Genomic DNA, 15,496 nt, shown 5'->3' with positions numbered 1-15,496 from the left:
TCAGAGCAGTGATGTCCATTTAATATCTTACCATTTAAAGATAACCTTTTACTTGTCACCAGTGCTACAGGGGAGCTGCACCAGGCAGAGGTGGGTGTTGTACAGGGCTTTGGGAGGTTTTGCCAGTGCCTGAGGGGGCTGAAGCATAGCTTGACACCAGCCAGGCAGTGGACCAGGTGAAGGAGGAAAAGAGGGCTCACGGTCTGATTAGCAAGAGAGGCTGACATAGCACCAAGGGAGGGACAATAAGAGGGAGCTTGGAAAAGGAAAAGCTATGAAAGCCAAGCAGAAGGGCCACGAGTCGAGGGCAGATAACAATCAGAACAGGCTGAGCTCCTGCACGGCAGGAGGGGACGGCAGCACAGCGGCTGGTGCGTGGGAGAAGCAGAGAGGGAGCAGCGTGAACGCATTACAAGGCCGCGGGGAAGACGCAGCTGTCAACCACAGCCCTGCAGAAAGGCATGAGTGGGCTCAGCAGGGGAAACACACACAGAGCCTGGTTTTGGCCAAGCTGAGAAGAGCAGCAAGCCGTCCATCGTGGAGGCTACGTGGGATGCGCAAGGCTGGCTGGCAGAAGGAGGGAAGAGGTCCCCTCCATGGCACTCCCCACCTCAGATGGGTGACCTGGATCCAAACCAACACAGCAATTTGTAACCCTGAGGAGAGGGGAAGTGAGAGCAGGATCTCATGTTTGTGCAGCAAAGGGGCAGCCTGAGGGCAATGAACCCAGCCAGGAAAGGAGGAGAGGTGCATGGAATAACATACATCAGTAGCAGCTCTGGCACTTTGTTCCTATATGCCAGCCTCACAGGGCACAGAGAACAGCTGTGGCATGGGTCATCTGGCAAATCCTGCCACCACCTGCACTCAAACACTGAAATTTCCTTTTCCTTCTTCCACATTCACCTGCTGAGGGCCTCAGAGATTGCAGCTGCCTGGTATGCAAGGTACCCAGAGCCACAGGCAGCCTTCTGGAGGTGCCCGCCCAGCTCACCCCATCAGTATCCTCCCTTGTTCATTCCCACACACCCTCCTCACACAGACTTGTTCCTTGCAACCTCAGCATGGCTGACAGAGCATCCCACTCAGTGGCTCAGGCCAGCAGCATGAATAAAGTGTCCCAGGTCTGACTGGCTCATTGGGACAGCCTTCTCACACCAACCCCAGAGGCCCCATATTCCTCCCCACCCCAAGCTCTCACATCGTGCTCCATGGCAGACACCCCCAGCATCCTGCTCTCACACCACTGCTACCTTGGGGTACCCGGAGCCGGCCCTCTGGCTGGCTCAGATATCACACCCTGGCATACCCACCTAAACACGAAGCCTCCGTGGGTACGTAGTTTTCCTGCTGTGCACGTACACCCCTACGGTTACAGTCTACCACCAATCTAAGGACTATCACCGTTCCCAGGTTCCTGTTTGATGTAGTGGTAACAGATACCCACTTAGACCCACGGCTTTCCAGGGTAAGTACGTGCTGGGGAGCACCTAGGAACAGTTACACAAGATCAAAAGGTTTCCAGAAGGACCTTCTGCAGTGGGTACAACTGTTACTTCATCAGACATCTAAGTAATGTCTCTTCCTGTGCCCCTCCCTCTCCTTTGCCTCCAAACAAATCCCAGAGCTGAACCAGTTTCCTCCATTTAGAGACTCCACTCAAATTGTTTTTAGGATTCCCATCTTTCACTCCTCCTTTTTACTTTACAGATATATAAATAGTCACATCGTCATACGAGACAAGTAGAGACTGACTCTTACGGGTAAAAAACAGATGTTTCCCAATCTTCTCTAACAAAGTAATATTTTATATATGGCTCTTCAATGGATTTATAGCCAATGAAGGGATGTTACTACATTAGCTCATGGAGGGGGTGGGTGATAAAAAAACTGGAAAGGAAGAGCCAGACAAGGAAAAAAGAAGCTATCCAGAGCGCTGCAATTGGAGAAGCATGACAAATGGGCAGCACAGTTTTAGAGGGCTTCGACAGCAAGGCAGATTGCCTGGCTGGGAGTGATTGTCCACAGCTGGAGCATCGCAGAGACCATCTGGTATTTCTTAAACATGCTTTCCCCAGGTGATCAGATTCTTGGAGTACCCCAGCAAAGAGAAGAAAAAAAGGCTTACGAGTCTCAGCCCCATTTTGAGGATTCCCCTAATTAGTTAATAGAATTATATTTGAACGGGTTTCAGTTTCTTCTGCAAAACCTTTGCTTTTGCCACCTTTGGGGGGGGGGGGGGGGAAGTACTTAACAAAATGAAAAACTCCATGAACTGAAGAAAGTCAATGATTGTGTCTCTTGGCACAGCAACTCAATATAAAACTTAATGAAGTAAAGAGAGATCCAAAGTTTCTTTTGAACACCTTTTAACCTCTCTCTTCCCCACCAGCTTTTAGAGGCACAAAGCACGCATTGCCACAGGCTCTCACATTTCTCTCCCACCCCAGGGTATCCATCTCCAATATGAGCCTCTGAAAAAGCAGAGCATGGACCTTGGCGGGGGGCACTCAGAGAACCTCTTGTTTCCAGGATTTTGACCCTTTTCTCAACTTGGAAAAATATTAAAGAATTTCATTAACTGTGTGTGCCATTCGCTTCTGCCCCCGTGACAAGGGGGGCTGGCAGAGAAGCAGTACAGCAGCATTTGCTGCTGCCCTTGTGTTCCCATAAGACAGCCCCTTCCTGAGCCAGGAGCACTGGGAACCAGCTAAGGAAGGCAAGAGCAAGAGAAAGCGGTAAATAATAAATGAACGGACAGATGGAAAAGGGGTTAGAGCGAGCAACCGGAGAACAAGCCTTGGGAACCACACCGCGTTCCCACCAGCAGGCAGTGCCCCCACCGAGCAGCGCGGTGCAGGCAGGAGCCAGGGTCCGGCCGCAGAGATTATCCCCATCGCTCCCCGCCAAGCCAGGCTTACCAACTGCGCCTCTCCCCTCTGTTTTCTCCATGAGTTAGCCCAGGCACAAAGCACGGGTCTCTCCAAGACGTATCCTGTGTGGCACTGAGGAGGCAACAACCCCACAGACACGCATCCCCGATTCCCAGCTGCAAGCTTCCCCACAGCACGTAAACACCATTCCTGCTTTTTTCATGGGGTGAAAATACATAGGGATGGCATCTGGAGCACTGAAGCTGGCAATACTCCTCTAACTGCAGCAAAGTTTGTTGCTATGTCACAAATTTGCTAGAAAATTTTTAAAGAATGCAGAGAACTCACCAGACACTGAGTTCCCTGCTCTGCCCGCATCTGCAGCCACTTTTTCAAAGCCTGCATTTCAGAAAAGCTAGTGGGAACATAATCTCAGTCAGAAACACATACACAAGGTGCTTCAACTTCTCCAGGCTGAGAAAAATTACCTAATTATATTATTTGTAAGAAAACATTGAACAAAAGCATATTTAAACGGTCTGTTTTGTTTGGAAGTGTTTCAGATGGCCAAAATCAGTATATTCCACCACCACGCTGGAAGGGGATTTTGCCTGGAAACACATCTCTATGCAGCGGTATAGATAGTAACACTAGAAAACAATATAAGCCACAATTATAAAGCTAAAAGAATAGCAACCAACTGCAAATTGCAAAGTGTAGAAAATTAATAAAGTATTTAAGAAACATAATGGAAAATTTTGTGCCTTGCTGAGTTAACAGTGAGAATTTAAATACAGAGGAAAGAAGGGAAATGTGAAGAGAAACATAGATCCATTATTTTGTGCACATGGTAAAGTTTCCAAAGTAATTACAAAAAAAATATAGATATATGCACTCTGTATTTGGGAAAAAGATGATGGTGAATTCATCATAAGATAATGATGTACTTCACAGTTTACTAATGACCAAGAGATGTATTAGATAACATCTGCTATAGATAAACACTGTTAAATCACCCACGCTGGGTAATTTGCACCTCCGAGTGCGCTAAGGAGATCTCTGACCTGCTGATGCTAATTTTTAATAAATCTTGGAATGCCAAGTAATTCTAGAAGGGTAGGAGAGCCCTAACCCCGTGCCAGTGCTTAGGCAGAACTAACTGACCTAGGAAAAAAAGACAGCCTGACAGCAGACCTAGACAGAGTAATTAAAAGAGAATCTACCAATAATTCATTATATTCCTGTCTCAACTAATTACCACCCAACATATGTTGTACAGATTCAAGTCCTGTCTAACTAATGTCACAGCTTGATTTAAGAACTTGCATTAATAAAAATAATTTGGTGTAACTAGATGGATAGAAGTGGCTGATGAGACAAAAAGGTATCCATCGCCTGCCTCCCATCCCACAGGATGCAGAGTATTTACCAGTCATTTAGATAAATATAAGATCCTTAGGGGTAGCTTGCAGATACCACAAACATAGGTTAGTAAATAACGAATGAAACAGCCGCCGTTTACCCTGCGATCCAATTTATCTGGCTAAATGGCCACCATCCAACCGAGTGTGCTTTAATTCAGCCAAGCGCAAGATAATACACGTACGGGAAAGTAATATAGAGCTTGTATCTCCAGGATGGAAAAGTCTGTTCTGCATGGCTACAGGACAAAGGAGGAGCCACGAAGGGACTTCGACAAAGTGAAGCTTAAGGAGTCAAATCTATTCAGCTTCTGAAAGAGGAAATTCTGCAAGATTTGACTGCTGCTCATAAGCGTTACATTAGCGTGGGGGGAGAGGGGGTTTCTAACCTGATGGTGAGAGGCAAAGCAAGATCCAGGACCTGAAAGTCGATTCTGACAAAGAGGAAAGTTATCACCAGCACAGCAGAGGATAAGAAACATCACATGAGAAGGTCTGGATGATCCTGGGGCCCGGCATAAAAGCAGGGGGTGAAATTCAGTAGTGCAAAGGGCAGGTATAAAAACCTCTGTGTAACGTAAGAGTGGAAGGAGCCCAGACACTGGCACACTGGGGGTCTGCTTTAGGCTACAAAATCAGGGAGATCAGAAGCACAGGCTTATTGGGAGCATCTGAAATGTAGAACTTGCTGGTAATTAGGGATCTTTAACTGCCCACACATTTGCTGGGAAAGGAAGACATCAGGCACAGCCTTGCATCCAGTTCCTGGAATGCACTGAGAAAAAAAAATTAAGAAAGAAGAGACAGGAACAAAACCGGGAAGGAGGCTCCTCAAGGTTGGATTCTCATCAGCAAGGGAATCGGCAAAAAATGTGAAGGTGGAAAGCACCATGGGGAAGGGACCCTGAAAGGAGTGTTTGTGCTGTTAGTAAGCAGCAGGGTAAAAGCCATGTAGTGTAAGGACAGAGGCTTCAGTAAGCTCAGAGGGTTGGCAAGTGAGATTTCAAAGCAGAGTGAAAAGGGAGTTTAGTAAAGATGGTATTTCGTAAACACATAGCAAGATAAGGGAACGAATGCAAGTTATCTTAATGTGGGGGTATGATAAGGGTAAATCACAGACTCCTCCACCGCTTGCAGCACACGAAAGAGAAATGGAAACTCCATCAGGCTGATGCAAATGAGCACAAGGGAACGGCACCGGGAGAGGGGGACGGAGCGAAAGAGCCAAGTGTTCAGCAGAAACCATTCACAGCAAGGGTTGCCAGCGGTGATGAGGAGGCATTTGATAACTACATCGGTGGGAAGAGACAGACCAAAGAGTTCATCACCTCCTGAGCAGGGAGAAAAGGTTAATAGATCGGTTTGTGCCACTGAACACACCACAAGCCCTTCCAAAGCCGTTAGTGCGTGTCAGCGCTCCCTCCTCCCACCAAAATCTGTTTTCTGTTAGGTTTATGCGTTTTCTTTATTCTCTACGCAGCACCCAGAACTGGCCGGTTCTGGTAATGACATTACATATTATAATGTACATATAATTGATAATTTTAAGATACATCGTTTATAAAATGTCTTCTCTTGTGAGCCTAGTTAAATCGGACAGTGAATTGAATTTAATAAATACTGGACGTGTTGTAAGAAGCCACATTCCCCACAATCACAAAAGCAATAACTAAATCAGATAATGAGAAAGCCAAAGTGTTGCTTAACAGACTAGAGAGTGTCACCTGAAAAAGAGATTCACCTTCATGACCTCTCTCACACACACACACGCAGCCAGCACACGAGTTATAAAACTACTAATTAGGGTAAGAGGAGGCAGCGGATCCCAGGGGCTTGGCTCGCAGCTGTCTCAGGAAGCAGAGAGGTATAAATTGGGACACGATTTCACAACAGCCAACAACTCACAGAGTTGCAGAGGCAAAGCTGAAGTGTTTAATGCTTTTGTTGGTTCAGAATTCATGGAAAAGGATAATTAAGAGCACAAAGTTATTGCAATTAAAAGCAGCAGAGTAGAAAGTTAAAGTATAGCAGCACATGAGCTGAATGAACATTACTGAAGTTGGATGTTTTCAAATAGGCTCAGGTCTGTCAGTAACTATCTCTGCGAATTTCTGGAAGATAAATGAGGTTTCAAAAGACTGGGAAAGGGCAAATACAGTGGCTATATTCAACTCGAGGAAATTGCAGGCCAGTCAACATAACTTCAATTCCTGGAAAAATTTTGAAACAAATCAAACGACCCATCTGCAAGGAAGAGCTGGAAGCAATATCCTTGCCACGTGAAGGCAACTTGCCTTCTCTTTCACAGAGCAAAAGGGTCTCGTACACGAGACAGAGGCAACAGATGTTCTATACCTTCACTTTCGCAAGGCTTTACTTCCAGTTTCATATAACATTTTAATTAGCAAATTAGGAAAATAATAGTCTAGATGAAATTCCATGTGGGGAAACACACAGCTGGTTGGGAAATGGTACACAAAACTGAAGGCGTGAACAAGCAATAGTGTACCAAAAAAATCCCGTGTTATACAGGGATAGGTAGACAGGAGTGTCACACACAAGATGTGTGAAATAACCCTGTGGCTCTTCTCAGTCAAGAAAGACCTCAGCTACAATACTGGGCTCATTTCAAGGCAGTGCACTTCAAAAAGAGCCCAGACTAAGTGGAGAGAGTCCAAGGGACCGCAACAAAATGCAGAACCACAAAAAATTTTAAAGACAGCTGAAAGGGACCTCAAGAGGCAGAATCAACCACACGTGTCATTCAACTTGAAAATAGCATGGCCATGAGGAAAGAGAAAAGGAAAGACAGTTGTTCAGTGTAGAGAATAAAAGTCTTTGGGGAAACATGATAACAAGCCTCAAATATGTAAAAGATTTCTGCAAAGAGACAAGGAGTGCTGTAAGCTGCTGTCCGTGTCCACGGGGAGAGGACATGCCGTAATGGGCTTAAACTGAAGCAAGATATATAAAAACACCAACTTCATAATGAAGTAGGTAATTATGCCTTAGAGCCAATTGCTGAGGGAGGGCACATCTCTCCCATCACAGGGGATCTAAGAACAAGGACAAAGCCACATCATTTGAATCAGTTAAGTGATGTCCCCACAACCTGGGCAACACCAGTGCCCGGCTGCTGAGCCCAACCTGGGCTGACAGACACGCCTAGGATCACAGTATATTTCAGCTATGCACTAAATGCCCTCAGAAAGCCATGCAGTAAAAACAAACAGCCACTTCACTTCAGAATGAGCTCATATAAACAACTGATAATGGCACAGCAACACTCAGCTACAATACTCAGTTTCCATAGTTTAGTTTTCCCCCTGAGATCCCCGGGGTCTCAGGAGACACCTGCAAACCATCCACAAGAGGGACCTGGTAATTCTGCTGGTCATTAACTACGGGCTCAGTACAGGTATTATTTCAATGATATATTACAACTTTTCTGGTGCCTTCCTCCCAGGAAACACCCCACTGTTTCACAGCAATTCTCTCTCCCTCTCTCTTTACCATAGGAGCTGATGACTTTATTGTCTTCCTCCTGCTGACATGACTTCTCCACCAGTAACCCAGTTGTGCTAAGCAAGGAGACAAACTCAGGGGAAATTATTTTCAGTATATATTTAGCTTTGAATGCTGCTTTTTCCTTTTTGTCCCAACAAAGGGTTCGAGCCCCACAAAGTTCATCTATTTTTCCAACTGTATCAGCTGGCCAGATAAAAGACATTGCGCCTCTCAGACACCTTTCCCCAAGCGGAGTCCAGGTACAGCTGATTTGTCGCGGAAAAGGCTAGAAGATGCCCTCTTGAGGTCCTTTTCAGATCTATTTTGTACAACGCTGTGGATAACGTGTATAATGGATGGAAGGGCCGACAGGCTGGTCCGAAAGCTTGTTTGTTACGCAGTCCCAGAGAGCTTTCTTCCTGAAGGAAAGCTGCAGAGCAAGCATAGTGCAGACCACCCCAGCGCAGCACCCAGTAAAACAGCTATGAGACCTATCGCTGCTGCGCAGGCCACAGGACATTTAGGCTGCTAATTCCAAATAAACTGACAAAAAGACAAGGAAGCTGCTTTTACCTCTGCAACAACTCTCCCAGGTCCCATCTCACAAGGTGTCCCCGCCGCCAGCCCCACAGAGTTAGCTGTAACTGGGGATAAAACCATGTATTTCAGGAAAACTCCAGCAAAAACGAGCAGAGCAGCCTTTCTGCCCAGCAGCACAGGCATCAAAAGCATGGCCAGCCTCGTGCCCCGCTCTCTGCACAGAGCCCCTCTCGAGCGCAGCCTCTGAGTCACGGCCCCTTCCAGACCCAGCACTCCACAGGACAGGTCTTAGGCCCCACAGACACATCCTGCTCCAGGGCCATCACCTTCCAGAGCCACAGCATTCAGCAGGAATCACAAAACCACCGGGGGAGGTTCACAAGTGCAGGAAACACAAATGGCACAGGTGCTCGACCTGAGCTGTGTAATTCCCTGCCAAGGAATGAGCACGACAGCAGCTCTCACTGTCATCAGGGAAGAGAAGACAAACATATACCTATGGGGCAGCTTCTCTCTTGCACACTCTTCACACAGACACACTGCCCTCATCCTTGCTCCATGCCCCCCCATGCACGTGACTCTGCAGTAGCCATACACACACTTCTGCTCCCACTTGTGCCACCATTGTGCATCCCTACTTAAGAGAAGCCAGCACGTGCCCTCCATCACCACCACCTCGCACACCCATACCACTTACTCCAGATGAAGGGGATCTCTAGCTTGTCACTAACATCTCCAGAAGCAGCCTTTTGCAAGAAAAGCCCCACTGCGGGATGCCAGTGTAAAACACCTGATTGCACTATTGGACACAGCCAGTCAAACACACTCTTAGGCAGCTCTCAACTCTGTTCCCAGCAGTTCCCACCTGATTTTAATCCCCCAGATCTCCTTCAGTGCAGCTGGAAGACACTCTCTGCTAACACTTTCAGCAGGGTGGGACCACAGAGGATGAACTGGGAGCATTATGTACCCTGTGGGGAGGGTCTCTTCCCTTAAGTGCTGCTTTTAGAGGCTGTGTCTCATGATGTGACAGGGTGGGGGGCTCCCACCACACACTCTGCAGTCTCCTCACTGGCTCTTCAGTGCAGATGTGGTGTTGTAGGACAGGCTGGGGGGCTGTCATCACCAGTCTCTTAATGCAGTGAAGTAATCTGCATTGTAGCTTCAAGCAGAAGGCAGAGCAGAAAGAAGAGATGTTTTTCCACTCTTCAGAATGAGAAGTGGGGCACTATTTTGTTTCCTCAGGACAAGAACTCCTGAAAGCAAATTTATGGTTTGTCCTTGTATCTTGGGAAGCTCAGTTACGCATAACACTTCATGTTAATACAGGAGGGGACAGTTTTTCAGATGTCCATTAACCTGAGGAATTCCCTCTTCTATTAGGCTTAACAGGCTTTACTTAATAACAGTGCAGAAGCCTGGGGATATCCAGTCTCTCAACGTACAAATGCAGTATGTGAACTCAGCACAAACTGGCACCACGGATGCAGGGTTTCAGATTTAATCTACTAAAGCTCTGCAAGCCTCTGCCCTGCTCCCCACAAGCTCACTCCCTAAAACCTGCATGCGTGTTGTGTTTCCACTGCCCTGGGCAGCTCCTCACCTGCTGCCAGGTGTGCGTTCACCCCTCAACTCCAGGGCTCCAAAATCACCTTAGAAAATCACCTGGACGTTTCTCCTGAGGGCTGTAAAGGAGAGGAGCCTCCTGTGACAACTGCAGCTGCTACTCCAGCTGCTACTCCAGGTGATAAAAGAATCACCACTTGCTCCACCTAACTCAACTGGGAAGAGGCCGAGAAGCATTTCTAGTGAGAGATTCCTCCTCCCCCACCCCGCTGTGGGCTGAGCTGAGAGAACCGGTTCCAGGAGAAGAGAAGGCGATGCCATGCACTCTCCCCCTGCTCTACTGTGGGCTCGCCTGAGAGCATCAGAGATGCTGATCTGTGAAACAAGATACCTATCTCAGGGAAGCAGCGAAGATTAGTAAGCCTCAAAATGTTCTACAGCATTTAAATAGTACTGCCACAGATCAAAGACCATCACTCATCTCAGAGAGGCAGGCTCAGTAAGCCTGGAAAGATCACGCACAGAAAGCAAATGCAAGATGCCAGAGAAAGCCTGCAGACAGGAGCTGAAGAAAGCTCACGCTTGTCCAGAGAAACCGAAGTGGCCTAAGCCAGAGTCTAACATGTGTTCCTGGAGGAACTAGAGCCAGAAAGACTGCCTGGTTTCACTCAGTCTCAGTTGTGTCTTAGCACAAAAAAACACGTTTCATTTTAAGACACCCTCTTACATTGGAGGTACCGGCTGCTGGGAGCAGCTTAAACCCCAGTGCAAAACCACAACCCTGCCTGATCACTGAGATAAGGAGCACTCTGGGAACTGTGTGCAACTGGTGAATAGATTTGAAAAAGCTCTCGATTTACACTGGGGCCACAGGGATTGCAGAATCAGACTCCCTGCACTCCAAGAGCTTTCATTTTTCAAGCCATGAGGATACTGCATGGAAGTTTGATAGCGATATCACTTGCCGACACTAGCAGGCAGCGTGGGAGGCCTGATCTAATAGTCTTTCAAGTTGCTCATGTAACTATGTCATCTGGGAGGAGGAGGAAGAGAAGGAGACTTTTAATCCAAATCACTACAGTGGTAGTGGTACTAGCACAGGAATAACGATGCCTCACGGTGGTATTCCTACTCCCAAGCTGTCCTACAGTAGCTATCCCATCGTAAAGCACCTTTATTTTCACATGACATTGGGCAGGATACTCCACTTACATTTCTTTGGTACAATGAAAGAGCTGCAGGAGCTAGCAGTAGCAGGAGCCCCTCTCACACAGAGACGTGGGGTTGAGTCTAGGAGAGCTGAGGGTCATCCACAGTACGTGCCCTGCATGATGCCAAGTGACTCCTAGGTAGAGACCTTCAGGAGGAAACCCTGTTCTCAGGGATCCTTCAGACACTCCATCACTGCGAACTCCGTCCGTCACTGTCCCTCCCTGAACCAGGTCTGGATCCATGCTCCTGCACCTCACCTCACGACCTGGGGACTCCCTCCAGCACTGTACAAAACCACTGTGCAGAACAAAAAGAAGTCCTCAAGCAAACTCTGGCTGATTGAATTTTGAAGGTAAGGAATGCCCTTTTGCAACAGATGTACAACCTCCTCTGCCCACCCCAAACACCAGATCCATCACAGAGAAGGGAAATATTTACACAAGTTAGTAGAGTTCCAGTTAAATATTATGCTTAGCTGTCTAGAGTCCATGTTCTCAGACTATGTCTATGAAATAAAAGATTAAACTTCATAACAATTATGAAGTTGCTCTGCTCACATTCAAAGTGAGTTAAAGGACATTAAAATAGTTCTTTGGGTAATTCTCCAGTGAAATTGCTCTCTCCCCCTTGGAGAAGTAGAGCTAAAACCTTCTGAACTATCCTGTAAACACACTTGGGAAGGCTAAGAGCTGAGCTGATAACCAGGTAGCACCTCTGCTCTGCAGGTTCTGTAAAAAATGCGAGCAATGCCGGAGAGCTTTTGAAGCCGAGAGGGAAGGAGGGTAGAGGAGAGCAGCTTCTCTTCTCAAGGGAAGTTTGTTTAGTGGAAAGTAAGCAAGTTGTCAGGGGAAAAGCTGACAATGTTGATTCCAGCAGTTGTACTGGGAATAAACAGCCAAGTGGATTACGTTACAGAGAATGAGAAACGGCTCTGAGGATCCCATTTAAACGCTGGGCTTTCAGGAATGATGTGATTCAGCCATGCTCGTGGCCCCGATGCCCACAGCCCCCCAGGGCTGAGCTCTCTGCCAGCCCTGCTATCACCATCCCACCTCTGCAGGGTCCCCAAGAGGTCCAGCACAGCTCATGTCCCCAGGAGAGCCAGAGCTCACCGTCACACTGCTGTCCCTGGTGAGGACACAGACCCACGCTGGCTTAAAGGGCTGGACATTGAATTAGGGATGGCAGCAGAGGGGGGAGGTTGCGTAGGAAAACCCACTGGCCTCTCCCAGCCCAGCAGCTTGGGAAGGCCACCACGGGGCTTGCCCCGTCCTCCTCAGCCAGAGTGCAGGGCCCTCCCTCCCATAAAAATCAGATGCCTTCCTGCCTTTCACAGAAAATGGACTGGACAAGAGGAGAAGGGGATCTTGTTTGATTTATTAGTCTCTTCCTCCTTCCCATGGTCTGTGGCTCATCCAGCTGTAGTGATAAGGAGAACAGCTATGAAAGGACACTGCTGGCTGCTGGGATCCCATCCTTCTGGCCACTCACTGCCTGAAGACATCAGTCCTTTACAAGCACCACTAAATGTGTATCCAAAATGTGGCAGTCTCCTCCATCCTTTGAGATTCTGTTCCCTGGATAATACAAACAGTTGCCAGAAAAAGAGTATCCTCTCATCTCTGTCTGGGCCATTATCCCTTTATATTTGCTCTTTAATATTTACTGGGTTCACACAAAGTGCATGCTCTGGAAAGAAAAAAAATCAGCTGCAGCTTAAAGGACTCCAAATTTAGTAATTGCTGCAGCCCCATCGACGTGAACAGTTAGCAGGGAGATTTCTCCAGCACTTCATGTGCCATGGTATTCTGCTTAGGTCAGACTGCAGAAAACGTTCTGTCCAGGGGCACCAAATCTGGAGTGTCTGCGTAGGTACCAGCCACAGAGGCCTTACGAGTCCACCACAAGTTCCTGCAGCTCCTTCCCCTCCCAGCACCCAGTCACCTTGGTAGGAAACCAAGGCAGCCAGAGAGATGCTGATTCATAGAAGCACCCGAGGGTTTTAACACAGCTGTGACTTAGCAAGAACTAGCCCCAGCTCCTGGCTCCAGAGCTGGTCTTGCAGCCTTACCTGTTAATGTGAGGTTGCTGTATGTGTTTGAAAACTGCTCCTTTAACAAAACCAAGTGCATCTGAGCTGCCTTTTCCCTCTGTAGCTCCAACATTATGTCAGGATGCTGGGCGATCTTACAGCCTTTCTGCTTATCCAGGGCAATGTCGCTGCGAACAATGTCTACAGCAAAAGGGAAAGAAAAAAGGGAGATGGCCAAACCTCAGCTTTCATTTTCACCAGACACTTGGATCAGCACCAGCCAACATGACAGCCACACAACCATCACGCAGCACGAGCAACCCAAAAAGAAAGGGTCCAGACCCCTTGGATCCAGTTATGCAATGAGCCTCCTCGGCTCAAGTCTCCTTTTCTCCCACAGAAAGCTCAAGTCATTGACTTTAACAAGCTAACACAAATTACCACCCCTTCCATCCTTCACCTGCCTAGCAGTTGATCTCTTACAGTGATGACCCGTCCCTTGCAGGAAAGTGCAAAAGTCTCCCAACATTTATATTATAACCTTGTTACTGGTGTGCTTGATTCTAAATAATGAGAAAAAACTAAATCCCATTCTGGTGACCTCTGGCTTCCATTTGCCCTTGCCTGTCAATGAGGTGATGAAGAAGGCTTGTTCTCACCTTGTTTATCCTCACTGCAGCTATGACAGCTAGAGTTAGGTCAGCATGGCTTACACCTCTTTGAACAGGTCTCTGTACCCTTCTAACTCCTGGCACTCAATTCAGGAGGCAGGAGGGTTATTTAACAATTGTTTTATCTTCATATGAGCATTTTATAGGTCATATTGTGAAGTAAGAGTATGATATTCCCTCTCCTAGAACTACTCACCTGCTGGGAAAATGGAAAGATGGAGGTGGCAGGACAGAACAAGAATTAAGGATCTAACTTGAGAGGAGTCTAAACAAGAGAGAAGTGGTGCAAACTAGTCTTTGCATGGTCCCTTTCTGAGTTTAATAAACTCTGTAACATGCTCAGGCTCTATATGCTGTGCCTAATTCTCACAAAACCTTAAGCATCCAGCACTGATAAGGAAGGATGGAAGTTGGAGTTCTTCCACCACATTGCATGAGGTCACCCTTTACATCACGAGGTTGCGCTTTGCTTGGTTTAATTCCCATGTAGCTAGAAGTTTCTAAAGGAGTTTATCAACAGAAGAAAGTCACATCTTGTTCCACATACGCTCTCCAGCTCCATTATTGTTATGCACATGAAAGAACAAAAAAGTTGTTTCAAATAGTCATGCTGCTGTCTTTCAAGGTGTCAGATCTCAGGTTCAAAGCTCTGATATGTCTTGGGCTGGCAGGAACCTCCTCCAAAGGCAGGGTGGAGGACTGGAAGACACATTATCTTCCTGTCTCTGAGCCACATCTTAGAGTCACTATGCTTGTCTTGCCCAGGCTGTGCTCCGTCTGTCTCTTTACTGCATAGTTTGGGATTGACATAGCTTCTCTAAAGCCTGCCTAAAAAAGCCTGCTCAGAGTAGTAATGTCATAAAAGCACTTGTGGTCTGTAGTTAGGGACACGAGTCTGCTCCTCCACCCACAGCTAGCATGCTCAGGAGTGGAGACAGGGCATGAAGATACAGCTAGCATGAAGATATGGCTAGCATGAAGATACGGCTCAGTATTTCTCCATCCAGCACAGGGGCTTTAATGCAGAGAGATGAGATGGAGCAAGAGGAAGGAATAATGTTCTCTACAGATAATGAGCACACATCCCCCAACTATGTGCTTTTGGTGCACAACCTCTTAGGTAGACACTCAGTAAGATTTGGGCCTGTCCAGACTCTGCCCGACTAATGAATAAAGCAATCCTGAACCTCTGTTGTGTGAGATATTTGAAGAACTGAAGACTAAGAAACACCACCTTATCACTCTCCCACACCAGAAAAGCTCTTGCTACAGCTACTAGTGTCACCTGGAGCTCATGGATAGTCCTTCACCTTCCTGGGTGATGGATTTCCTTTTCTATGCAACCAAATGCAAAAGCTGTACACCCCCTACCCCCAAGGCAACATGGAGCAAAACACGTCAAGGAGGCCCTGAAGGAGAAGACTGACAGGCAGAGAGGTTTGAAACTAGGTGGTCAAAACACTGTCTCCAATTCTCTTCAAAGTGCTATAATCGAGTCCAGTCTGGGTTAAAACAAGTTTTTTTTTTTCCTAAAGGAGATGGAGGGCTTCTAAAATCCAGATGAGGGCCAATGTGGACTCATCTGGACTCTTTGGCCTGGGACCAAAGTCGCTGCCCTCCTGGTCAGGGGCCAGGACAGCACCTTGGAGAGGGCAAAAGGGGATGTGGCAGCAG

The 15,496-nt window shown here is 47.3% G+C and overlaps 1 protein-coding gene across 2 annotated transcripts in view; it reads right to left on the bottom strand.

Moving 5' to 3' along the window:
* Positions 1–15,496, bottom strand: part of HPSE2 (heparanase 2 (inactive)) — a 108,247-nt gene that overhangs the window by 82,149 nt on the left and 10,602 nt on the right. The window contains exon 3 of one of the 2 annotated variants that reach the window (XM_086752360.1): positions 13,191–13,352. The exons of the other annotated variant lie outside the window; for it this stretch is intronic. Within the exon in view, the coding sequence (XP_086608486.1) occupies positions 13,191–13,352 (162 nt within the window). The remainder of the gene's footprint in view (positions 1–13,190; positions 13,353–15,496) is intronic. 2 annotated transcript variants of the gene reach the window in all.

The sequence above is a fragment of the Chlamydotis macqueenii genome, chromosome 7, assembly GCF_036417535.1.
Source record: "Chlamydotis macqueenii isolate bChlMac1 chromosome 7, bChlMac1.mat, whole genome shotgun sequence".
Taxonomy (NCBI): domain Eukaryota; kingdom Metazoa; phylum Chordata; class Aves; order Otidiformes; family Otididae; genus Chlamydotis; species Chlamydotis macqueenii.
The sequence above is the reverse complement of the archived record's forward strand: the minus strand, read 5'-3'. Positions and strand labels throughout refer to the sequence as shown.